Below are 26,078 nucleotides of genomic sequence, written 5' to 3' on the forward strand. Positions count from 1 at the left end.
TTGCAATTCAATTCCTTCTAGAACACACTTTAGAGTGTGAATTTCTGGAATTCAATGTTTGTTGATACTCTGGTAAAAGTGCGTGCCCACACTGTTATCAATTTTTAGTTAGTTCACGCGGTAATTCAATTAATCTGTTGTTCATCCCATCAATATAATTCTGTGCTTAGAATATTGTCATCTCATGTTTTCAGCACCAAATTAAAAATTAAAACTTCATTTGAAATATTGAGTCACAGCTTCTTTTAATTCATATCAGAAATTTTGTATTTGGATATTAATATTATTTGTTCAAAGTGAAAAAATCGATCATCATGTTCACTATATTGCATTCAGATTCTCCTATCCTTAACGCCAAAAATGTGAGATAATCTCATAATTCTAGCTATTAATTCTAATCAACTTTGTTCGAAGAAAACCTCAGTAACCGCAATCTTAAGAAAGTAAAATTATTCTATTTTCGTCTGGCCTAAATGATTTGGACAATTATGATTCGTTTATTCATGTTTCATAGAGTGGTATTCAATTCTCTTTTCACTCATGAGAACTGCCTTCCTTTCCCCATTCGTTCGAGATTCCCATGTTTTTTCTTCACAAAGGACACGTTCTCCGCAGTAAAAAGCCCCAAAATTCGCTGAATTATCTCCTCAATTTCGTTATCACTGGCTCCAACGATTACAGCTCCGCGCCTGACAGCCACAGCTATCCGCCTCCCCCCCCACCACGTTTCCACCGCGTGCCAGAGCAGGCGGCCCGTCGGGAGGATCGAACAGGGCCGCGCTCTCTATATGCGCACCGCAACCTGCCGGACAACGACACAGCGTACCATCGACACTGAAAATCAGCTCAACCCCAACTCACAAGAACAGACTCCGCAAATACATCTGCCTCTATTAATAGCCATCAACCCCACCCCCAGTGCAAGTGGTTGCTCCGTTCTGCCCCGCTACGCAACCCCCAGTGATAACGATTCCACAACTGATCGAATTCGTGGAAAGGTGAAATACAAAAGGCTGTTTAAAAATTCAAATTTGAATTTTTTCATACCCCCAGCGAGTCAACGGCCTCGTCGCACGTGGAGGGACAAATAGTGCGCGTGTGAATGCAGAAATTTACAATAAAGTGACAAAAATAATTTAAAAAATAATACATTAAAAGGTTCGAATTTGTCCTCAATCAGTAAATCGAGAGGGATTGCAATAAAAAAAACAGGTTGCAGCAAAACAAATTAATGTGATATTTTTGGTTTTTCTCTCGTTTTGCTCAGTGTCTCGACGAATAATTTTCCCCGAAAATTCTCTCGCATCGATAAATCGCCAGTGTAGACTGGCTGAAGCCATCGGCAAATTATTTCTGGATAAATCTGCGAAAGGAGGATGAAAAAAATAAACTCGCGAGTCTGGGGTTTATTTTCATCGTGAGGAGACGGTGTTGCAGGCTCACTCTCTCGTGGCCTTCCATAGTAACACGAGTGTGTGACACGCAAACGCACTGGACCCTCGTTGCGTGACTGCAAAATTCTTGCGTGTCGTTTTTTCGCGAGTTTAAAGTGTTTGGAGGGGAATAATACCGAGTTTTATATTCGCAAGACAAATAGTAATTAAAAAACAGTTAAACTTGGATAACAATTACATTAGAAATCAATTTTTTGGATAATTAAAAAATCGTTAAACAACAGTAAGTGTTAAAAAAAAATTTCATCTTCAGTTGGAGTGAACGGAGGATAAAAATTATTTTTTATAGAAAAATTAATCAGAGTTGTGGCTCTTCGGCGTCTGGACGAATAACATTATTTTGTAATTACTGAGTGGTGTTGAGGTGCATCGGCTTGGATTTTGAAAGACGGAATTGAATTGAAATTCGGAGTCGATTGTAATTGAATGCTGCGAGATGATGGAGACACAGAACTACTGGGACGAGAGCTCCGCGCACTCAATGCAGGTCAAGTACGAGAGGTGAGTTGAGATTTTTTTGACAATTTTTTTCTGTATTTTTTTCTGGTTAATTTTTAATGAATTTCGGGTTCAAAGGATCCGCTCGAGGACACGAATTGCTGTGCCGCGAGGCGCAGACACGCTCGATGTCGGGGCGAGAGGGGAGGGGAAGTTCCTCGAGGTCACCGGACTCGAGAGTCTTCGCTTTCGGATGAAATCGTCCTTCGATGGACTGACGCGAAACGTATTATTTATTTAGTTGGGTTATTTATTCGTCCCCGGGTGTTTGGGACGAGTGGAAAATTTGTGGATTTTTTTGGGGTGAGAGTTTCGCTGGAAGGCGTCGGTTTAGGGGAAAATGGTGGAGGATATTTCATACGGAGAATTTTGGAAATTGTAAAAATGGTTTAGGCATATTTTTCTCTTAATGCATTGGCTCTTGAGATATTTCGGAAGTTAAATTTAAATTTCCCTTGAATTGAAATTGTTTGAACATTTTATTAAGTTTGTTTCTCTGGTATTTTAGAAATGAGGGGAAAAGTCAGGAATTATTTTTTGTGGGGGATTTCGGGTCCCACAAAACAAGTCTTTCGATATTTTTATTCAAATTCACTAGTTTTTAAGATACTGCGGAAGATGAAGACGAAAACTTTCGCAGAATTTCAGTCGTTAAGGAATTTCATAAAAATTGTCTTGTGAATATTTCTGGAACGAGGGGAAAGCGGAAGAAATATTTTTTGTAGAGAATTTGGGGAATTTAAATTCATTATTATGAAAATCCTTGAAAATCACAGCAAATTTTGAAACATTCCGCAAAATTTATTTTTCGGAATCCACAAAGATACAATATTCATTAAAAACCCTTCTTGCACTCTTTTCAATCGTCGATTCACCGCGATAATGAGAAAAATGTCTGAGAAAAATGTTCTCTGCAAAAAAATTCTGACATTTATTCGTAAAACCACTCATCCTTGACATATTTATTTAAAAAATTGTTCTGCGAAATAAAAAAAATCGTAAAAGTCTCATTTATAAATGAGTATTTTACGATTTTTTTAAATTGGCTCATGATGAGGAATACATTCATCGTTGATCTAATTACGCACAATTAACAGAAGTACAATTTTATGGTGAGATTGAGGTGTCACCTGCACTGAGAGTAAAAATTGGTTCGGCCGAAAAATTATTACTAAAAAATTTCCTCACTTATTCCCAGAATCCCGCATCCACCGGATATTAAAAAAAAGGAAAATTTGTTCTGCGAAATAAAATCGAAAAAAAATTTAAAAATTCTCATTTATTCCTCATCATGAGCTGACTAATTACACACAATTAACAGAAGTACGATTTTATGGTACGACTCAGGTGTTGTCTATTTTAACCGCGTAGAATCTAAAAAAAAATATCATAAAACCAAGACACTACTGTTAAAATATGAGTCAGGGCATTTCGAGTAAACGAGGTAAAAAATTCACGGAGATATCTGCGAGTTATATACACACAAGTGAATATTTAATGGGCACCTCTGAATTATCACGGGCTGGAGAGGCAAAAAGACGAGGCGATAGTGAATTTTTAGACATTTCAAAACGTCTGCCCGCGACTCCACGGATTTCAAAAGGGCGATTAAACAAAAAAGTCCATTGTATGCAGGAAAACTGGCGGCGAAAGAATTCATGGCCACAAGTGGTCCGATAAGATATTGTATTGGTCGAAGGACGAAAAAAAATACGGGAAAGTAGATAAATTCCGTACGTGATCAGACTCGCGCAGAAGACAATGGAAAAAACGTGATTTTGAAGGGATTCGCGAAGGAGAAAAGTTTCTAGTTTTGAGAACAATGTTGCGGATTTTAGAAAACTCGTCGGTCTAATATGAGTCCTTAGAATAATAAACTGTTTATTCAATAATTAAATAAGTAAATATGAATGCGTGCACTATTACGTAATTTGTATTTTTCTTTTGATTATTAGAAGAGAAAATAATTCTTTGTTAGCATTCCCCTATTGTAAACAAGTGGCATTTTTTTAATAAATGATTATAGTTACTATTGCTCATAATAGTGTCAATGAATAGAATTGATCCCTTATAAAAAAAATTACAAACTTAAATTTCAACGATTACAAAGCTTTCATGCGGAACCAAAAAATTGTTAATTAGAATTGTTAAAACTCATGTTGTCATGCTGTTGAAAAAATTTGTTTTGGGTGGACTATTGATTGTTCATAAATTATTCTTAAAAAAATATGACAATTATCTTGGCTTTCCAATTTTTAAAATACGATTTTCAAAATGTTTCCTGACTGTTTGCTGATTCTTGGATTTGATTAGTTAATTCTATATTATCCAAGTTGCACTCATTTATCTTGAATTATTTATGAACAGGAAAAAACGAATTGATGCTCCATTTTTCTCTATCGTATTTATCATTTAATCGAGCTAGCACTGGAGCTCATGTTACACGTGATATTTGTCTCGAGTGTCACATCGATTGTCAATAGCCATCACATGACAGTCTCACCACTAGAGTCAAGTGACGTTACCTCACTAGTAAAAAAGAGAAATTGAGTTTCGATGATAATGCACTACTTTTAAGTTCATCGACTGATACGTGTGGAGGAAAATAAGCTGACCTCGGGGGACTATCTGATTGGGGTCCACTTGAAGATGGGAAAATTTTTCATTGATTTTTTTATCGTTCCATTGAAAGGGTGGAGTGTAATTAATCAAACGTTTCACGGGTCCAATTAATTAACGCTTATAATTAATTGTAGGAGGTAATAAAAAGACATTTTTCAATTAAAAGGCAATTTTGCAGTGAATTTTAGTCAACTAGTGAAAGGGGCATGCATCAAAACATTTTCATGTTCAATTTCAACAATAGACAATAATTAATTTGTGCGTAAAATTTCCCTTTACGTCCAAGTGCTGGAAATAAAATTACGGAAAAAAATAGAAATTTGCAAAAAAAATTAATTTTCGCCTCGAAAAATAAATTGCTCCTGTTTCTTTACCCTCAATTCTCGGGCGAGATACAATAACATCGTACATATTTAGGCTCGAGGTCGCTGTACCTGCAAAAAACTCCGTTAAGTCGTTTCTCTCCGATAGCTAGAGGAAAAAAATATAAGTCAACTTTTCATTCTTCTCTTTCGCACTCCACACGGTCACGGACCATTGACACCAGATTCGATCGAGCTGAATTTATTCCCGTTGGTACGTAAATACAAATGTATACCACGTAGCCGCCTCTACCCCCGCTATATTTACCGCACGTATTTCAGTCTCCCTCGCACGTTTTTACTTGGAAATCGATATCTTCGAACCTTGCGATTACGGAGTCCCTGAGTGCGTTTTCCCCGAAGACTTCGACTGTTTTTTAAATTTTTGAATCAATCAATCATCATCGTTTATTGAAAAAGAACGAGGAAGGAGATTAGGGAATCCGAGGCCTCACTGCGTGCAGCAGATTACCTCAAGCCGGTCTGAGTGCCCCCGCCGGTGATTCATTCCGATCGATAAACGTCCATTTATGGATTGCTCGTTGAATTTTCGTAATGGTAGATGATGATCTTCAGGAAGCTATCGGGGAAATTTGGAGTTCCATAATTATCTTCTTCCTAAATCGAATTTAATGTCACCTTCCTCAAAACTACGAGATACGGCCACGAATTTTTTATTTTTACTGATAGCGGATTTGAATAAACACATTCGTCAGAAAATACTTTGTGGGCCTAATGATGAAGTTTACCATGACTGTCAAATTAACGTTTCATTTATTGAAATAACTGTGAAGTAAAGAAGTGAATTGCATTAGAAAACGAAGTAAAATGGATCGACACGAATTTTTCCGGAGAATTTCCCCGCTCTTCGAGGCACCCCTCCCACCCCCACTACGGGAAACTATAAAAAACCTCATGAATAATAATACTCCGCTCCGCTATTGATGATTGCTGCTTCAGGAGTTGAGTAATCGGCCAAGTTTATTACAGCATTCGTTAAATGGTCTCATAAAAATATTTCGGTGAGAAGTACGTGACCTTGCGAGCAAAACCCGTCTCCCGGGTTGATTGGAATTCCGCATTCCTCGATTCCCCGAGCGATTCTACTCTCTCATTTCTCATTTTCTTGCTGCATGCGACAACGCCCTGAGCACATACGACTCTTCGGTTGTTTCCATGTCGCTTCGATCCGCGGGAGAAACGCCGGGGCTCGCGCGCTCAGTGACGCAAGTGGGGGAGACCACGTGCGTCATGGAAAGCCATGAATTTTGCAGTGGACTGTGACATGTCACAAGTCGTCGGGAACATTTTTGGAGTCATGCGTTAAATGTCACAAGATCATTCCTGGAGAGGATTTAATTCTTTAGATAACATCTGTTCTGGCATTTTTTTTCTAAAATTAGTCGTCAGCGAAATAATTTCTGATAAGGATATCCAAGTACTTTGGCTATTTTTTCTCCGGTGAAATGCTTTTCTACTGTACTCCTTTTAGGAGAAAACGCTAAAATAGTTTCGTCACAAGGACGTAAGTCACTCGGCTTCGCCTCGGCAGCGCCACCTGCTCATAAAGGCTCACCAGTTGTGAGGGGCACCAGAGGGGCGAAGCCCCCCCCCCCCGCAGAAAGAAAACCAAACAGCAAAATAAGAAAAAACATATCAAGATGAACAAGGAAATTGAAGAAGGAAATTTTTATTTCAAATAGATTGTTTTCAACAATAAAATGCAAACGACAGAATACTTTGTGAAAACACAAAATGTGATGAAATGAAAATGAAACACACAATGTGATGAAAAAATTTGTTCATCACATTCTGCTAAAACGTGAAAATTCTGTTGATTTTGAAATTATCTCAAGAAGGAGTCCTGCGGGCACGAAATGCCATTCGACATTTTTTGTAGGAAATCGAATTATCTAGAAAAATGTTCTTTTGACATTTTCTCCTGAAATCACTCAGTACCGAAATAATTAACTCCAATTAAGACTTGAAAATTTGATTCTAAAACCTTCGAATCTCAAAATAAGGCATTATTTTTTTTGGGTGCATAATTTATTTCACCGAATCAAATTCTGCTATTTTCTCTTGAAGTAACTCATCGCCGAAATAAATGGTAATTATCCTGTGATGATTGAACTTTTGTCAAGAAATGGAGTTTTTTTTTTCATTCAAATTTCAGCAACTGTTCTCTTCCTCAATATTTGACACCGATTAAACGCCGAAACTTTCCGTCGTTATCTCACACTCAGTGGAAATAAACCCAACGCCATGGCCCCCCTATCCCCCACTCTAATTTCACGACGCATGTATCTCAACCACTTGTCTCAGACCCATTCCACGATCTGTTTGTAGGTTTTTTTTTTGCTAGTAAACCGCAGATTTGTCCGGCGCACTTCGGATGAATTCGATCTAGGGACACACCTCCCTGTGACGTCAGACAGGTGTTGAGTGGGTACAGATGGGCGAATTAATGGGGCCAATGACCCTCGCATTCTCGTCGATTTTATTTTTGGATAATTACAGAGGGTTTAATTGGACTGGTGGAAATTGGGTGTTTTTTACGAGTTGAAGGCGAGATATTTTTAAGGTTTTTTGGTCTTATCGGATGGTCATTTTTATGGCTTAATCAGAGAATTTTTTGATGTTACAGGGAATTAATTGGTCGTGATATTCTTATCACCAAATAAAATGGAAAACAGCTAATTTGTTTTTTGATAATTTTTTTTTGTCAATTGCGGGTGATAATTTACGAGAAAATTTACCAAGAATATAATAATAATAGTAATAATAGAATTTTGTGATACAATTTGTGTGCAAAATTTCTTCTTATACAGAAAAAATTGATTGCACAACGAGAAATCTCCATAAAAATTGAAACTTTAATAAAATAAAAAAAGAGATAAGTCTACCAAAATTTATAATTTTGGGCAATAACGTCACAAAACTACTATACTTTCTACTCAAAATACCATAATTTTACTAGATTTTTTTTCCATTTATTGTAAATTTTGATCTTTTTATTCACACACTAATTTTTTTTTAAATTAATATTGCCCGATCACTCGAATTCAGGGCTAATTTATAATAGAACAGAAAAAAGAATCAACGACTGAAAGTCCCTCGTCACTAATACTCCGTTCAACAAACAAAAAAAAATGTCCAACAATTAATCACAACGTTTTCCCCACCCAAACGACCTAGAATCCGAAGCCTCGGGGTGCGACGCCTCGCCTATTTGCGCAATTTTTTAACAGAGTAAACAAAAAACAAGAGAAAATACGTGGAGAACATGCCAGAGGCGGTTGTCAGCCTTGCAGTCTCCTCCAACTCAATGACTCTCATTTTCGTCGAGGAAATTTCCCCTCTTCACAGTGATATGACGTTTCGAGGTGATCTAATACTTTTTGTTTACCACTTGAACGAAAGGACAGGACTAGGTGTATCATTTGCTCGTTTATTCGGGTCTCAGTGATTTATTCTGGATATCAGGAGGCGGTGGAATGTCGACGAATGGGAAAATCGGGTAAACGATTGATATCGGAATGCAACGTGCCAGTCGAGTCATTATCGGTGATCTATTTATGTTGTTTCGTGTGGTCGATAGCACGATTGACCGTGAACCTTTGTAGATTTTAATCTTAATTTCAATTTCAATTCTAATCTTCATTTTAATCTTCGAAATTCAAGTTGTGTTTATACTATTAATAAACTTAATGTATTCGATAACAGGAATTTGACGAAGGCAGAGGAAAATATATTTGAATTTCAGGGACATGTTATTGATTTTGAGGAATCCATCACCAATTACTGATGATATTGGACGCTGACCATAATAGCCCGATCATCAGTGATTTTTATCACTGAAATTCGGTGATAGGTAGAAGACTTTTTTCCATAAATTCTTGACGATACTTGGGTCTAACATTATTCAAGTTAATTTAGACTCCTGTGAATACCGGTAGGGGAGGTTGGGGTAAAACGGACACTTTTGACTTTTTTTTAAATGTTAATGAGGGATTGAAACGTCTAAAGTGTCCATTTTACCCCACCCTCCCCCGTAAAATACTCCATTCTTGTTATTTTTTTCCCGATTGTAAAATCCAGATTATTATTAATTGCGTCGACATTCCTCTGAATGTCAATAAATAAAAAATAACATCAAGTGTTTCTTTATCGTGAATTGATCAGGACACTTGTCTCACTGATTTTAATTATTGATGGACATGACGATAACAAATAAACGAAAAAACGTCGTGGAGTGTAAAGGATCATCCGCAAGACCAACTGATCACATGGAAAAATGCGAGAAATGAAAGATGTGTTCGATCAGTTGTTCGTGAATCGTCAATCAATCATACGTATAGCACTCGTTCGTTATTAATCACGCGACCTGAATGGATCACCCGACGAATTTAGATCGGGTACATTTCCAGCGATTAAATTTTCAACGTCACCCACTCATCATCGAGTCTGCCTTCTATTTTATCGACGACAAAAGCACGACGACGAGGGAAACGGGGTTTCGCGGGTTTGTACACCTGTGTACGTGTCGTTTATCTTTCGACAAAAGTTTCCACAGAGCACGAGCAAAGTGTCGCATTATCAGCGGTGCGGAATGATTATTTAATATTATTATTAATTAAATCCGGGATCTTTCGAGTGTAAAGCTTGATTTGTTAATTTTTACGGAACAATCGTAGAATTTACGCGGCGATTCGTACAATTTCAGTTCCAACTCGCACTTTTTATTGAATTTTACTTCGCTCGCGGATTACATTTCGAAACGTAATTTTTACGTTTTTTCTGGTAATTTTCATTGAATTTTTCTCTCCGTGGAAGTACCCAAATCCAGACACTTACTGGAAATCAAATTACTCTTGTTCTCCATGCGGAATCACACGAGCCAGAAGTACTAGGCAAGCTCAATGCTCGCTGGAGTCACGTTGCCAGCCACGCGCTCACTCGTGATGTGGGTTACCATATTTTTTTTCCTCTTTCATTTCATTTCCCCTCACACACAGCCACACCGAGACAGCTGATTACTCCCCCCTCCCCCGCCCCTCCAAAAAACGTTCATCAATCTTTCCATGATTTAATTATCAATTCAATTGAATTCAAGAACAGAAAGAAAAAAAATTTCAAATCTTTTTTTTTTCCTAAGTGATTTTTTCAAATCGTTGTTGAGAACGGAATTATTGTTATTGACTTTGTGTGTTAATGATTTCCTCACAATTTTTTTTGTGATAAAAAAACCCCGGAGGCCGATCTGGAGGCTCAGAGTGACGAGGGACAAGGTCGCATCAATCATTCAATATGAAAATTAGTTGAAGGATGAGAGGAGCCGGGTAAAATGGATAACTTTCCTTGTACTACTGATTCGTCCTTGTTTCTACTGCGATGTATGTCCGGTAAAAATAAACCGTAGGATTTTCACACGCGATTGAGTGAGAAACGGGGGGTCTGCGGTGGACTCGTGATCACACGTGATGCCAAAAGCGGTTTGACCTTATATATTTATAAAAAAAAGAGATGTCGAGATATGAGGAATTGAGTTTCGATCAGAATTTTTTTTTATCAATCCTGGATAGTCGATTCATTCCTTACGTCTCTCAGATCGAAGCAGTAATTTTTTTCTTGAGATTTCACTTTTTTGTTGATTTATTATTAATGGAATGAACAATTGGTTGATAAACAATTCTTATCCGAAGTAATTTATCCTCAAGAGATGTGATATTTGACGCAAGACAATAGTTTTGTATTATGACGATATTTTATTTCGTGAAATAAGATGAATTGAACATTGTGTAATTAACTTCAATTATTTATTTGAATATTCCAAATGAGGAGGTCACAATATTCTAGTTCCTTTTTGATACTTTTGTCCCAAATAAATTCTTATTTTGTATTATTAATATTACGCAATGTCAGTATAAAAATTTTTACTCCTCAAATCTTAACGGGAGAAACTATTATGTGAATTGATAAATAAATATAATTAGCTCAATGCTTCCAAATACAATTAAATTGACAAATATAAAGAGTAAGAGAGCAAGTTCAGTTGAGTAAGGTGCGAAGTGACTCGCCGAATCGCGAGTGCTACATTTGGAGAAATTAATAAATTCTTTCACTCGTCCTGGTCAATTGACGCGGGGCATTCAAAGGACAATTGAATTGACCATTACACACTCAACCGTACCAAAGCGCCACAAACATCATAAATAAATGCGATAGAAATAGGGCAACATGGGCGTTGAAAGGAGTGTCGCATTGGCATCTGCGGATTGCCCACAGGGAGAGAAGAATCATCGAGCCGCGACCGAAAGGAGATTAACCGCGTCCTTCAACGACCTTACTGGTCCCCACGAACGCCTTCGTCGTCAAATACCTTCACTTTCGCGTCCCCCAGTCCATGATTAACCGCATATCAACAATCTCCCTCCACCCTCTGCCGTATCGATCGGTTTTTCCATAATTCCCTCCCGGTCTGTTGATTTTTAAAGAATAATTCATTTCCCATGAATGGGCACATTGCGCGGGTCATGGTACAAGAGCGCTGGGCGTTGGTATTCAAGCATAACTTTTCCACGCACGTGTTTTCGTGCTCCCCTTCGCACGAGAATATTACAAGGTGACGGCTTTGATGCCCAGACACACATTCACGTGGAGGAGAACGTGATGACATCCGAGTCCCGTGGAAATTGTCACTTCGGGGGGAATTTGGAATTTTTGGGATGAAAAATTCATGAAGTTCAGAATTTTTTTTAGCTATTTCAAGTGGATGTGGTTGGGGAGGATATTGGGGGACATTTTCTGGAGAGGATTTTCCAGTGGGAGGAGATATTGATCGATGTTAATCGAATTATTCAATTAATAACAGATTAATTGAATTACCGTGTGAGCTAACTAAAAATTATGTTTGAGTATCAACATTGAATTTCAGAAATTCAGACTCTAAAGTGTGTTCCAGAAGGAATTGAATTGTAATTATGATTACAATCAAATCATCATTTACTGTAATACGAAAATTAGTCATCGTCGTTGACGTACATAAATCTTCATTTTATTTACATAAAATATATTAAAAAATATCTTACACTGTCCCAATTTATGTTTAAAAAATATATAAAATGGATGGTTATGTTTTTGAGCCATATTATGTTTTTTTTTTATGGCGGGGCTTTTTTTCGTGTAAAGTTCGTGATATTTTTGCTCGGAACTTGCGTTGACCCGTTGGCCACCGTCACTATTATCGCCGCAGGTGTGTTACTACGTGGTTTAACAATTGATCCTGACGTGGGTGTTCGCCTGACATTTCACCCCACGAGGGATGAAGAGCCGCAAAGAAAACGCCAACAAGGGCAGTCCATGAAGGAGGGAAATTGGAGCGGAAATAGTTTTTTCATGAGGATAAACTTGGTTTCTTGCGAAAGTGAGGAAGTTTCACTTAATTGATTCCTCGTTTTATTTCGACACTTTGTGTTGTCTTCGAGGGGACGGGGGTGACGCTGAGGGGTGGAAATGCCCGAGGCCGAGCTCTCAAGTAGTTAAATGTCAGGCACGTGGTGGGTGTACATGGATTTACATCTGTTCGGAATAATTGCGTGCATCCAATTAGGATCTCGGGCTCTTCGAGGGGTAATACTCCCCCGCAGAGGTTTAAACTGCATCAGGTGGCGCTTACTCCATATGATCAAGGGGTTTCGGTGGATCTACTTGTCGACAATAATTTAAGGAAGTTAATTCCGCTCATTACATTGAATATATTCAACCAACTTTTTCTTTCAATTTTTTCTGTTTTCCGCATAATTTAATTTCGTGAGTTGACATGGGGTTTTTGGCCTGAGAAATTGTTTTCTTGCTCGAAAGAGTTAATTCTCATTCAATTGATTAAAATAACGGTCTTTTCATTATTTAATTTCTCCATTCACGTAATATTTTTAATTCTCAACGACTATTTTCGTTTTTGGAAGTAATTCTTCAGTAAATTTGTTGTGGATCGAAGGGCTACTCACTTTCAAAATCAATTTTTTCCAGCAAATAACGGACGAAATACTGTGATCACGTGAAATCTACTTTGTTACAATGTCATTATATCGACGCATTCCCAAAATAATATTTTCTCCTCATTTCATCCAGTTCTTCCGCTTGAAAAAATTATTCAGGGTTAGAGAGTGGGAGAACGCTGAGGGGGGATTATTTTTTATTGTCGGAGAAATATTTATCGTGACGGAATGAAAGCCAAACATGTTTGGATGTCTATCTTCAGCACGGCGACCCACGCATCTCTGCTCTATCGATTTCCATCGATAGCGCGGGGAATGTGGTGTTGGGTAAAGGACTCTGCTACCCACACACTCGTCGACTATTCACTCCTCATTGTTCGCAAAAGTCCGTGGAATTTATCAATCATCAAACGGCTATTTTAATTGATAGGGTAATAGTTACACTATTAAAAATCCCACGAAAATTGAGAACTCTTGTTGTGACGAATTTCAATTTTCTCAATTAATAAAAAATGTTGAATTGGATAAAACCTGGAAAATAATACCCCCCAAAATCAGTGTATGTCTGTGTATCAGTTATTTTCATCCCGAATGATCATTAACTTCAATGAAAAACATTCGAATAAACCCAAAAATTATGGGACGAAATTTCAGATTTTTAGCTTCAACTTTAGTCCTTTTTCTGTGAAGATTTATAAAAATTTTCCGAATAATCACACACACATCCGGCCGTCCATATATTTTCTAATAACATACCTTCACGTTTCATGACATTCTACGTCATTTCCCAAGCCTCCACTCAGAATCAAAATTATGAAAAAAAATGTTTTATAAATTTCATTATTCTCATTCCGCAATTCCCCACAAAAAGCGTTTTTTAAATAATTCTTCTCGAATCTAAAAATATCTTTCCCTCGAGATCTAGAGCATCCGTATTTTTTCTTCGTTGATAAGAATATTTTGTCTGCAATAAAAAAATTATGCCCGTGATTTTTATTATCAGAGCGACTGAAACCCCCTTAATCTTCAGAAAAGCTGTACGAGGACAAGAATATACGACGCGTGGTGAAAATTTCATGAGACGACCGCTTTTACGTTGTCCTCGTTGGCAGTAGCTTACTAGGCATTTCTTTATTATTACCCTCTTTCTTCTATTAATGTGAGAAAATCTATAATGGGACGACACCCGCACGGGTTATTGACTGGGGCTATACCTCCAGTGACGTGAAATGACGAACATAAATTTTTGTCGTTAAAATATCTGATGTATTTTAAAGTCGATCGATTTGAGAAAATCTTCACATGCATTGGCTCTGTTTACGGAAATTCTGGAGTGTTCAATCTCTATGAAATTCTTTGTTATGAACGTCAATCAATGAAGTAGTCGTGCGTGAATAATTATGGAGTCACGCTAAATAATCAGTTAATTCAACATTTTTCGAAGAAGATAATTTGAAGGTTGCGAAGATGTGAGAATAAAGAAAAAAATGTGGGGGACGATAATTCAACATTTTTTCACTAATTAGGAATTTATTTCATAAATAAGTAGTTTGAGAAGGCAATATCGTCAGACATTTGCCCAGAGTTCAACAACGTCAGTGAATTAATTAATTAAATGAGTAAATACATTACAAAACTTGAAAATCAACTCAATTAATCTACAATTCTCCCAAATTCTTCATTACGAACGGTCATTGATTAATTAATCATCAGTAAATTATTCTTAAATGATATTAAATCATATTAAAAATTGGATTTATTAAATTAACTAGCCATTAGCTTTCGAGGGCGCTGATTTTATATTTATGACGATCTAAAAATGAGTAAGTGCTGTATCGAATTATAATTTAACTTTTTTAAATGATTTGGAATTATTCTGTAATGAAGTGGTTTGAACAATATCATCAGGTATATTTTTTAGTTTATGAACGAGTTGGAAATTACCACTCCACTCATTTTCCAACTTATCACTGCACTATTGAACTGATTTCATTCAATTCTTGCAGTTAAATATGAATTTTCGATTGAATACGGGAACAATTCCAGTGACATCACTGGGTCGCAAGAGTCTGACTCACCGTCCCCATTAATTTACGACTAGTCTCATGATCGAGTGATTAGATAAGCATATTTATTCTCCCAATACGAGACAACTCATCGATTTCGCGTGATTCCTAGCGTCACGTGAAGTCACATTCTCTTTTCTTGAGTCAAATACCAGTGACATGAATAAATGTAATCGACCTTGTGTGATGAAATTATTCATTTTTTTTGCAGTTTGGATGGGAGGTCTTGTAAAGATGAGATCTACAGGATGGGTCTCGGCAATGGCTACTGCGAGGGAAATCTCAACTTTACTACTGCCTCGGAGGATGATGAGATTTATACGAAGAAGAAAGTATCGAGGGTGAGTTCAAATAAAACTGCATTAATTAATTTTTTTGCATCATTAATTTTTTTCATTATTTAATTATTTTTCAAGCTGTCATATTAAGGATATCCAAGTACTTTGGCTATATTTCAGGGAGTCTTTCTCGAGTTGCAATCGAACGCACGATTTCATGGTTCATGTTTCATAGAATGGTATTCAATTCGATTCGAAAATAGAATTAAGTCTAGACACATCATTTTTAAATGAGTAAATTCCCTCTAATAAAAAAATTCAATGGATCGTTGTTTTATATATATTCATACACGTATATTAATTAATAATAATAATAATAATAATAATAATAATAATAAATAAAATAATAATAAATTCACTCATTTCAAATTCAATAATTATATTTCTAATGACAACCTAATCGTTTCTACAAATACCTGAGGCACGTAAGGTAGAGAACACGTGCGCAGCCTAATCTAGTAAAAACAAATTTTTGAGAAACCTCTGATGTGTCAACGAAAATCGAAAAAACTTATCGTCATGCAGCAGTCACGACGCTGGTATTTCCTGTGTCACAAACACAAGTGACACCTCAGGCTGTTGTATCACGGACTCGTCGAGTGTACGACCCATCTGAAAATGCGTTTGTTGTCATTAATAGATTATTATCAGCCCTCCCAATTAGAGCGACGTAAGACGTCAACCCAAATTAAATCTGAATATCCGCTGAATAAACGTCAATTCAATCGTATTCTCGGTTTATTTACGTTATCCCTTGCCAATGTCCATTCAGGAAAATGTTGTTACGTCATGGCTGACGACGTAATCTTCGTAAGTCAATTGTCATTATTGTTTTCATCGGTTATTTCCGTTTTCATTATTTTTATCGTTTCTTTGATTATTTTCGCAATAAGTTTATTTTTAAATTTTTTGTTGGAATCGAAAATTATGGGAGTTGTTGTTGGTATTTATTATTTTTATTTTTGTTTTTCGTTTTTTTATTCGGGGGTTCGCTGTCTTCTTTAGTTGTTATCGGGAATAATCTCATCTTTCTCTTCCTCTCTCCTCCAATTTTTTCTATTATTAGTGTTATGAGCGTTTTCCTTTAGCCGTTATGCACGCTATAAACGGCACGTGTAACGACACGGGTAACTCATGGACGTCCGGCCAACTTTTCCATTGGAATGAATTTGTACTAACCATTGCGCAATTTTTCATGTTTATTCCAGGGAGTCTTATTATTTTTAAGGCGAGGAGAAATTATGGTGATGGGGGAGAAATTTTTGTGACGGGATAGGAGTGGGGCAGACGAATACGCGGAGAGAATATAATAAATAAATATTGCTGTGTGAACATAGTCATCGAGGACTGTACCGGAAAAACTTAGAAATTTGATTCATTTCTCACGATTTGACAGAGTGATTTTTAACGGATAAAAGAGTATAAAATGCGGGGATGATGGAATAATTTTCAAAAGTGTGGAAAAGGCTTCATTTTCTTACCAATTTTTACTGTTGAACGACGAGAAATTAAGCAAAGCATATGAATTTTTATTGTGTTGAATTATAATTTTTTTCGCGCCTCCTACGTTTTACTCGAGAAAATTGCAGAAATTACTGTGTTGAATGGTAAAAACTCCAGCGGACAAAGAAGATTAAATATGGTTTTTCGCTTCGATTATTCACAAAATCCCCCTCTCCCTCCTTCTCTTCCGTGAATATTCATTTTTAAAGGGGTAAAATAATTTTTAACTTTCTTTCGTGCAGTACATTTTTGTTGCTATTGCGATTATCTCGGAAGTGAGTGGATTTACGAAGAAATGACGGAAAAGATTTTTTGTAACGGACAAAATTTTCCACAAAAAATGTTTTATGATGTTTCCTCCCAGGATCACTTGTTGTCGAGATAATTCCATATTTATCAAGATCGGGAAACTGCGAAATTCGAAAAGAAGTTAGAAAACGTAGTTCACCATTTTTGTTGACTATGCAATTACCTCGCAAATGAGCAGATCTAGGAGAAAATGTCAAATAACTATTTTTGTAGCCGAGGGAATTCCCGACAAAAAAGTCCAATGCTGTTTTCTCGTCGAATCGCTTATGCAGGAGATACGATCGATCATACGGACGGGTTTTTCTTGAGCTTTGATGGCCTCAATTGACGGTTTCTTATCAAACAATAAAAAAAAATTGTTTTTCGTTATTCTTCCGATATCGGCGACTTTTTATTCGTGGATTAATGTCTGTAATTGTGAAGGTTAACGTACGACAAACGTTTTCGAAGGGCGGACATTGAGCGAAGTCCCGGCTGTCTCGTCACGGCCTTTTCTACTGCAGACTAACGTAGCACTAGTACTAGCGGCGCGCCGCATTTTTTTCGATGTTTTAAATTGCATTAAATCGTAAGAAAAAATGGCGATTTAATTTCAATTCGCCACGATTTTCTCGGTAATTTTTCTCCAACTTCTCTCGCCGTGCAAATAAAAAAAAAACGTCAGCACTGAAAACCGCACAGGGAAGCCCCGGTGCGCTAGAGTCGCGACTCTTCTCATAACTCAATCGATTAATCTCCACCGCAGTTTGTCCACTTCTCGCTGCAATGCGATAAAATAAGTAAAACAACTGAAGGAAAAAAAAAGTTGTTTACATTTTCTTAGCGACATTGGAGGGACCTCGCACGTACTGTCATTGAGCCATCGCGTGCAATTAACATCCCCGCATAAATAAAACGTGCATCGCATCTTGTTGGAACACGTGCGGCCGCCAGACGCCGAGTGAGACGATGAGTTTAACTATTCAAACACAGTAGGATGTATTTTTCCATCACATGCTCGAGAATTTCCGGGAATCAGTTGGGGCTGAATCTAGTCGGGCTCCAGTCGGGGCCAGGGATTTCTGCGGCATTTACATTCAAACAAATTTTTTTTATCTGGTTTTATTTCGTTGTTTGATTGCTCGTTGGGGAACATTTTTCACTTCAGGTTGTGTCGACGCAAATATTTACTTTAGAACTTCTTGGAAGTTAATTGTGACGGTGAATTCGCATGATTTTCCTGCTATTTTATCGTTTGAACTTCGTGACTCTATGAAGAAATTTTTCTTTGGTTTTTTCCGTTATTTTTTATTGTTTCAACGTTTGTGAGGATTTTCAGTTGTTGAATTTTAACAGAAATTTTTCGCCGCGTAGAGGAACGGTGAAGAAACACATTTCCGCCGAGTGAACGTTGATTCTGTATTTTCTGGCCCGCCTAATGCCCCTGAGACTCTCACTTGTCCGAGAAATGTAGAAATGAAAAAAAATTTTTTTTCACCCGGAGCCAAAGTGCCATATTTAGGCTTTTTTCGGGGGGAAAGTCGACTTTCGCCAAAATCGAATTTTTCCGCCGAGTGAACGTCGATTCTGTATTTTCTGGCCCGCCTAATGCCACTGAGACCCTCACTTGCCCCGGAAATGCAGAAATAAAAAAATTTTTTTACACGAGGAACTGTACATAGTCCCGTCAGTCTTTTTCATAAGTTGCTCGGGATTCATAAAAGGGGTTATGAAGCAATAAGAAATTATTTGAACACATATCCGTAAACATTAATATGATTTATTTAAAAGAAGAGCCTTTAAAATTTTGTAATTCAAGGCTCGGACCAAGCCTTGGCGGCAAGCATTGTTTAAGCCTTATGGACTAAGTCTGAAACGAGGTTATCATTTTGGGGCTGAAGGAGGGCTGATCCAAGGCTGAGCTTCAGCCTTGGTTGATTTCCAAACCTTGCTCCAGGGCTTGATGAGTCCAGTTTCTACCGTCAATTCCTACCTGGGTGAAAAATCCCCTGAACTATCCGCGAGACTGTCACTTGATGAAAATTTCCAAAAATTTCAGTCAAATATTTCAATACTAATGATTAAACTTTAGTCATTGATTTTCCCATCGGGTCCAATTGCGGGGCCGTATGGGTCATGATGTGGACTTTGTCGTACTGAATTTCCTTGAGCGTTTGATCACGTGACCCGTTGGAGAGCCTGACGAGGAGAATTATCATTGTATAATGTGACGATGACGCCGTTGTTATTATAAATCACTGTTTTCGTCGTGGAGTGCACGCCACTGGCTGCGGTGTGTCTATTAATACACGGCACTCGTAATTAGCGCATTCAAACAAGGAAGACGACGTCATTGACAGCCGAGACGATCATGTGACGTTCAATTTCTTTTCCCGTTCGCGCAGTGTTTTCACACTGCGAATCCAAAATCGCTGTTTGAAATAAATGTCTTTCGAGGGAAGACATTGCTCGGTTTTTATCAAACTGTTCATCATTTGAGGTGGAATTTCCGGTGGAGTAAATAAAATTAATGATTTCTGAGAAATTCCAGTATTTTTTTAGATGACAGAAACATTAATCAAAATTAATTATTTAGTAAAAATTACGGAACTGTTCACGTAATTCGCAATGGGGAATCGTTTTCCGGCAATTTTTGTAGGAATGGAAGAGAAGAAATCTTAAACGTTCAGTGAATTTTCAGGTTCATCACCGAACAAAGTACGAAATTGTCACGTAATTTTTCCCGAAGAAGTAAAATCTTACAGAAACTTGGCGACTTATTATGCCTCCAAAATCAAAAATTCTTGAACGTTCAACAATTTTTATGAAGCTGGTGAGTTATTTCTACGTTCCGTTCCGTAAAATCTACGTTTCGTTCCGTTCCGGAAAAAAAGTCAAAGTACTTAGACATCCTTAATAACAATCTGTTCAACTATTCAGGAACGTGTCACGTGTTTGAAATAAATTGAACTCATCTTCATTAATGGAAATCTTTCCTCGTAATCATTATTATTTCCTTCTTCCCCACTCTTCACAAAAATCGTCAAACGTCAGAAATCGTTGGAAATCGCGTGAGTGTTTTCCAAAACAACCGATCCCACTGGAAACCCATTAAATACGTAAACTCGTGTGAAATGTAAATGGCGCACGAGACGACGAAGTTATCGAGTCGCAACGCCGGGGGGCGGGGGCTCGACGAAGATGTGTTGGTGGAGGCTGAGGGATCCGGTGAATCCCGGTTATCGTATGAAAAACACGGGGGGGGGGCAGCTCAGGTCATCCGTGGTGATAAACTGGACCATAATAACCATCCATTCGCACTTGGGCACAGAGTTCAACTCGACTGGTTTACACCGGATTTATTCTTATCAGAATCCAGCCCCATTTGACGTTAGCTTCTGTTTAACACTTTTTTCTCCCCTTCTGCACTCGCTTATCGCCACTCGTGTTGGCATCACGCGCTACGCGTGGGCCTAACGAGCACTTAATTGAGGAAAACAACGGGATTGCATGAATATTGGGATGAAATCTTATTGACAAAAATGAATGTTGAATTTGCATTCCCAATTTAATTTTCAAGACTCGATAGTATTTTTACACATCATATTGTTTATTTCATTTTAGTAAATTGAATAAGATTTCTTTTTGACTAATTTTGTTTTAGTTGAATGTTATCATCATTATTATTGTTATTATCCCTTTCTTCTATGCAACCGATTGTCTTTTTTACGGTTCTAGATTTAATAATAGAAAAATTTTATTTACACATACTTGAATGAATTTGAAACATCACATTTGAAGAAACCATCAGAAAGCTCACATTCAGGAAAATTGATGAAAAATTCGAAAATTTTAAATAAATCAAAATAACGAGTATTGACATCCAGATAAATTTTTTAAACCGCTATTCAATCAATTCAGCTCCGATTCACACTTTTTTTGAATTTTACTTCGCTCGCGGATTACGTGGAGAGAAATATTCAATAAAAATTACGTATCGTTTCCGTAATTCCGGAGCGAAATGTGGTTGTAGGAAATTTTACGGAACTGTCACGGAATTCTTCCGGAGCGTTCCGTAATTTTTATCTGAATCTCCTGTGAAAAATTACGATAGCGTCACTTAAATTCTCTAAGTCGATTCTGTAATCGGTGAGTGAATTGTGAGTTCCGTAATTTTTATCTGAATCTCCTGTGAAAAATTACGATAGCGTCACTTAAATTCTCTAAGTCGATTCTGTAATCGGTGAGTGAATTGTGAGTTCCGTAATTTTTACTGAACATTTCTCTCCGTGTGGGTCGATACAACACAAAAAATCCAAAACTTGAACTTGAACGGTTCCAAAGTTTCCATTCGCAAACAAAAAAAAGAAATATCTCACGTGTTGTCCATAACCGCACGTATAACAAACACGTGATGATACATAACATAAAATCGTGTTTTTTTTTCTCTTTTGGATGGGAAGGGGAAGAAGGGCATATCGCATTGTCCCACAAAAGAGGCACGCATAAGTAGTGGAGGAGACGGTTGAGCACCGTCCACAGTCGTCCAATCGTACGGGACTGTGTAACATCGCAAGCCGCCCGAGTGAATAGCCCTCGATCTACTTGGACTCAGTCTCGCTCGTTGTCTTGCTCGAGACGTGTCAACTCAACTCAGCATTCAACACTTCTGACTGAAGATGATTAAGCAATAATTACGAGACTCACCGAGTAAAAATAAAATAAAATAACAACCGATAGTTTCATTTTTTAGTAATTAAAAGGCAATTGAGCTCGTTATGATTGCAATTGATCATTAAGACTGAGAGAAAATCAATGTGATTGCTGGCCCGAGTAATTAAGTGGCTGTTAAGTGGCACTGATCGATTGATTGACGTATTGTTTAGGTAAAGTAGTGGAGAGGGTGAGGACTTTGAGACATTGGTTGGTGAAAAGTGGGGTGTGAAGTTTTTTCATTCCATTTGGGGGGATTGTGATTGCCCTGGGAGATTCAAATTGGTACCGGGGCACAATGGTGACACACAGTATGGAGAATATTTTGAATATGCAGTATTATGCGGTGGCCAATCACGACGAGGCGCCACACTCGCCTTCGCGGAAGCGAAGATGTTTGAATAAAGAGGTGATTTTTTGGAAGTAAATGATAATGAACTTCGGGAGAGGCAGCGCAGAGTTTTTAATTGATTTGGGGATGTTTTTGTGGTGGGTGAAGGGTTCAGTGATTTGACATTCGATGATAGAGGGTGCGTTCAGGGAGAACAGTGATTCAGTGGATGTGGAAATTTTTATGAGAATATTTTTGTGGTTCTGGGCTTTTTTATATTGAAAATATTTTAATGATGAGTCTTGTGCAATTAAATCACTTTTTTGAGTCGAGTTGATTTATTTCGCTTCATCGATGAGTTTTCCGTTGAATGAAAGTGCCTATAGGGATAAATTCAGTTCATGTATATCATTAAATACCGGGGGATAATTAATATTTAAATTGAATTTTTTCACTGATCACTCCAATCTATTTATTATTTTTAGAATCTGTATGATAATTGAGAATTATTTGAATCTAGATGAACAAATATTTACTCATTATTTTGTTAAATTATTAGGGATACGAATTAGGGGTTTTCACTTGCTTTTCCCTAAACCATAGTTATTCCTACTCCAAAACCCTGTTTTCACCAAACTCATACTCTTAAATGCATAAACGAAGGTAGAATCGTCAAATAGTCGTAAGTTAACAATGTACACTCTGCTGTCGTGTTGCATCCCTGACGTTAATAAAAATCTTTAAAAGTTGAAAAAGTTGAATCATTCATTAGAAATTATCAGCCAATTAATTTTTGTTTTTTGTTCATGTTGCAGCAAGACCCAATGTCCCACAGAATAATCGAAAAGAGGAGAAGAGATCGCATGAACAATTGTCTCGCTGATCTGAGTCGGCTGATCCCAGCTGAGTACTTAAAAAAGGGTCGTGGACGTGTGGAGAAGACGGAAATCATCGAAATGGCTATTCGCCATATGAAATACCTCCAAGGGGCTCGCCAGGGTAACTTGAGTTCAATTAATCGAGAATGAAGAGATTTCAGCGGAAATTACCCTCAAACGATTTCAGTAGCGAAGCGATAAAACAATTAAAGCCGACTTAGCTCTGAGTTTTCGAGAAATATCTCCGAACCTAAGGGAGACAGCGAAATTTTTGTAATGACCTTTTCTACAGAGCGATTTGAGAGCTACAAAAAAGGTTATAACAAAAATTTTGCTATCTGCCTTAGGTTCGGAGATTTTCACTGAAAACTGACCCATAGTCGAAATTGACTTGAACTTTTTTTTATTTTTTTATTTTATCGTTAGTGTAAATGATTAATTTTTTGATTACAGACACGAAACAGCCGTCAGCAGCGCCAGTTCACCATCCAGAGGACAGTGTGGATAGTGTGTCCCACTCTCCAAATGCCTCACCAGCTGCTGAACACTATAGACTGGGGTTTCAGGAGTGTCTCAGTGAAACAATGCATTTTCTAGTTGAGGTCGAGGGGTTCTTCGCTAGAGATTCACTCTGCGTACAGCTGATCAGTCATCTCCAGCAACATTGCGAGAAAATTTTAGCTACAAGTGAGTTTCATCATTAGAAGTCGATACAAGTGGATAATGGCTTTTTAAAAATAAATGAGTATAGATCAACAGCGAAGTGGTCAAATGGTACAACTCAATTTTGACTATTGACCAATTTTTTATTATAATTATTACTCGAAATAAAAATTATTATTATTATTATTATTATTATTATTATTTTATTATTCATTTTATTATAATTATTAATTATTTTATTACAATGAGATTTTGAATGACTTTCGTTTTGTGTCTTTATTTTGATTTAAAAAAAACACTTTTTATTGATCTTTACCATAATTCCACTTCATTCAATGTTGCAACTTGTGAATTAAGGAAAAAAAATATAATAATAATAAGAATAGATAAAATTAAATTAATCTAGTTGTGAAGGTGGAAATTAAAATACAATACAATGAAGCGTATGAATTAACACAATAATTAAGTATAATAAATACTAATTCGATTTTTATTCAAAATTCCAAAGCTCCCACTCGGCGGAAAAAACGTGACTATATTTTCAAAAAAATTCCTCCCCAAGAGCTCAAAAATTTCAATAGAGAATTTTCGTTGCAGGTGATAGGCTGGGATTCCCCCACCCCGACCTGCCCCCTCAGAGCGGTTCAGCAGTTCCCACCTTCGGTCACACGAGTATGTCCAACATCTGCCCCCCCGCCAGCCACTCGGACCAGGGCTCAAGCTCGGGGGTGAGTTCGTTCGAGGACCCAGAGCGCCCCAGGCCGATAATTCCACCGCCAACAGTCGTCTCGGACGACAGCAATCACAGCCACACCGACAGCACCCAGTCCCACAGTTCGCCGTCGATGGTGCCCCACCAGAGGCCCACAAACTACAAGTTCAAGAGTTCGATAAAGCAGAGGTTTTCGGCGGAGAGAGTCAAGTCGAGTCCACCACCGTCGGAGAAGCCCCACGGAATTCCAGTGTTTGCTCTGCACGACGGAGGGAATTTCTACGTTCCCCTGACCGTGGAGTCGTCGGTTCTCAGGCCACAGCTGACGTTCATACCTGACGCTGGGCCTGAGACTGTTCTTCATCCTATCACTATTTCTGTTAACTTCAATCAGACGCAGGTGACGACTTGGGCTCAGGAACAGAGTCCCCATCACGAGCACACGTAGGTGCGGTGGGGACTGGAGGGTTCAGGAAACAATGTCTAGACAGTTTTTGGGGAGATTTTTTGTGCAGAAGAGGTTGTCTGATTTTTCTACTGGACGCACCGAAAATTTTCAGCGAAAAATCTAATCTAATCTAATCGAATTTAGTGGAAAATTCTATTCAACTTTCTATTGGTTTTCGGCTGATTCTACTGGCATTTTTTACCGCTTGTCTGAGCTTTTTTGTCAGTAAAAATGTTCAATGGAAATTTTTTATAGGGAAAGTCAATGGAATTCAATTTTTCTGGGTCTAAAAATTAATTTAGACTGTTGAGATATATTCTGTAGAAATTTCTGGGTTTATTAATGGCACGGAATTCTTTGACATGAGTAAATCCAGGAATTTCTATGGAAAATGTATAGAGAGATGAATTTCCACGTCTCTACGAAGTTGAAGATGAATTTGAACAGTGGAATATCGCATTTACAGTTGATCAGAGGCGTTCGCACCAAATGTTGTGCCATTTCTGAGCGGTTATCGTCCTATATTCCGGATTTTATCATTTTTTCTTTCATTTTCACAATTCTTATTGCGAGTTTGCGAGTTGGTGAGTGGCTACTGATCGGCATTGTGCACTAATCAGTATTAAATCTCTCTTATTATGATATTCTTTTGATACAATATCCACCGACAATGAACTGCTACTTGTGATTCAATCAATTTCGATTTTTGATTATTGAAAAAATTACTGAAATTCAATGAATATTCATTGAGTGTGAAATGTTTGTTTAATCCATTTGTTCTCTTTGTATATTTTTCTGTCATTTTTTTAATAGAAAGAAGAATGATTTTTTGATTGTTTTCTTTGTTCATTACGATAGAAATGATGTTATCTTTTTATATCCGCTCAAATTATGTGCAAACACGAGTATCAATTATTTTTGAGAGGCAATAATGTGACAAATGCCAATGCCTCGATTCATAGATGATTTAAGGTTCTACTTGATGCCCATTTGAAATGTAATATGTTAGTGGGAGGCCCTCAGCGACTAAAGACTGACCGAGACCTGCATTACATTAAATCATGATGATAAATATGAATTAACTACTCCTAAGTTCTTGTTTCGAATTGAATATATTTGTACATAAAAAAATGTTTAGGTTTAAGGTGATTATGAGTTTACGATGAATAAATTATATTTACTATAATTAAACTCTCTCAATG

The 26,078-nt window shown here is 37.4% G+C and overlaps 1 protein-coding gene across 4 annotated transcripts; it reads left to right on the plus strand.

Moving 5' to 3' along the window:
* The first annotated feature begins 810 nt into the window (after positions 1–810).
* Positions 811–26,076, plus strand: LOC107039548 (transcription factor cwo). Of its 4 annotated transcripts, XM_015259202.2 has the most exons (6): positions 811–1,955; positions 15,214–15,343; positions 22,991–23,174; positions 23,507–23,740; positions 24,225–24,245; positions 24,314–26,076. In XM_015259202.2, the coding sequence occupies exons 1-6, from the start codon at positions 1,891–1,893 to the stop codon at positions 24,874–24,876; spliced, it is 1,197 nt and encodes a 398-aa protein (XP_015114688.1). In that variant the 5' UTR covers positions 811–1,890; the 3' UTR covers positions 24,877–26,076. The 4 variants fall into 4 exon arrangements, with proteins under 4 accessions (XP_015114688.1, XP_015114689.1, XP_015114690.1 ...); XM_015259203.2 differs by lacking the exon at positions 24,225–24,245; XM_015259204.1 differs by lacking the exons at positions 811–1,955; positions 15,214–15,343 and adding an exon at positions 21,657–22,253 and having other exon boundaries at positions 24,314–26,062.
* The last annotated feature ends 2 nt before the right edge of the window (positions 26,077–26,078 follow it).

The sequence above is a fragment of the Diachasma alloeum genome, unplaced genomic scaffold, assembly GCF_001412515.2.
Source record: "Diachasma alloeum isolate Michigan unplaced genomic scaffold, Dall2.0 Dall_scaffold_00301, whole genome shotgun sequence".
NCBI classification, from domain to species: Eukaryota; Metazoa; Arthropoda; class Insecta; order Hymenoptera; family Braconidae; genus Diachasma; species Diachasma alloeum.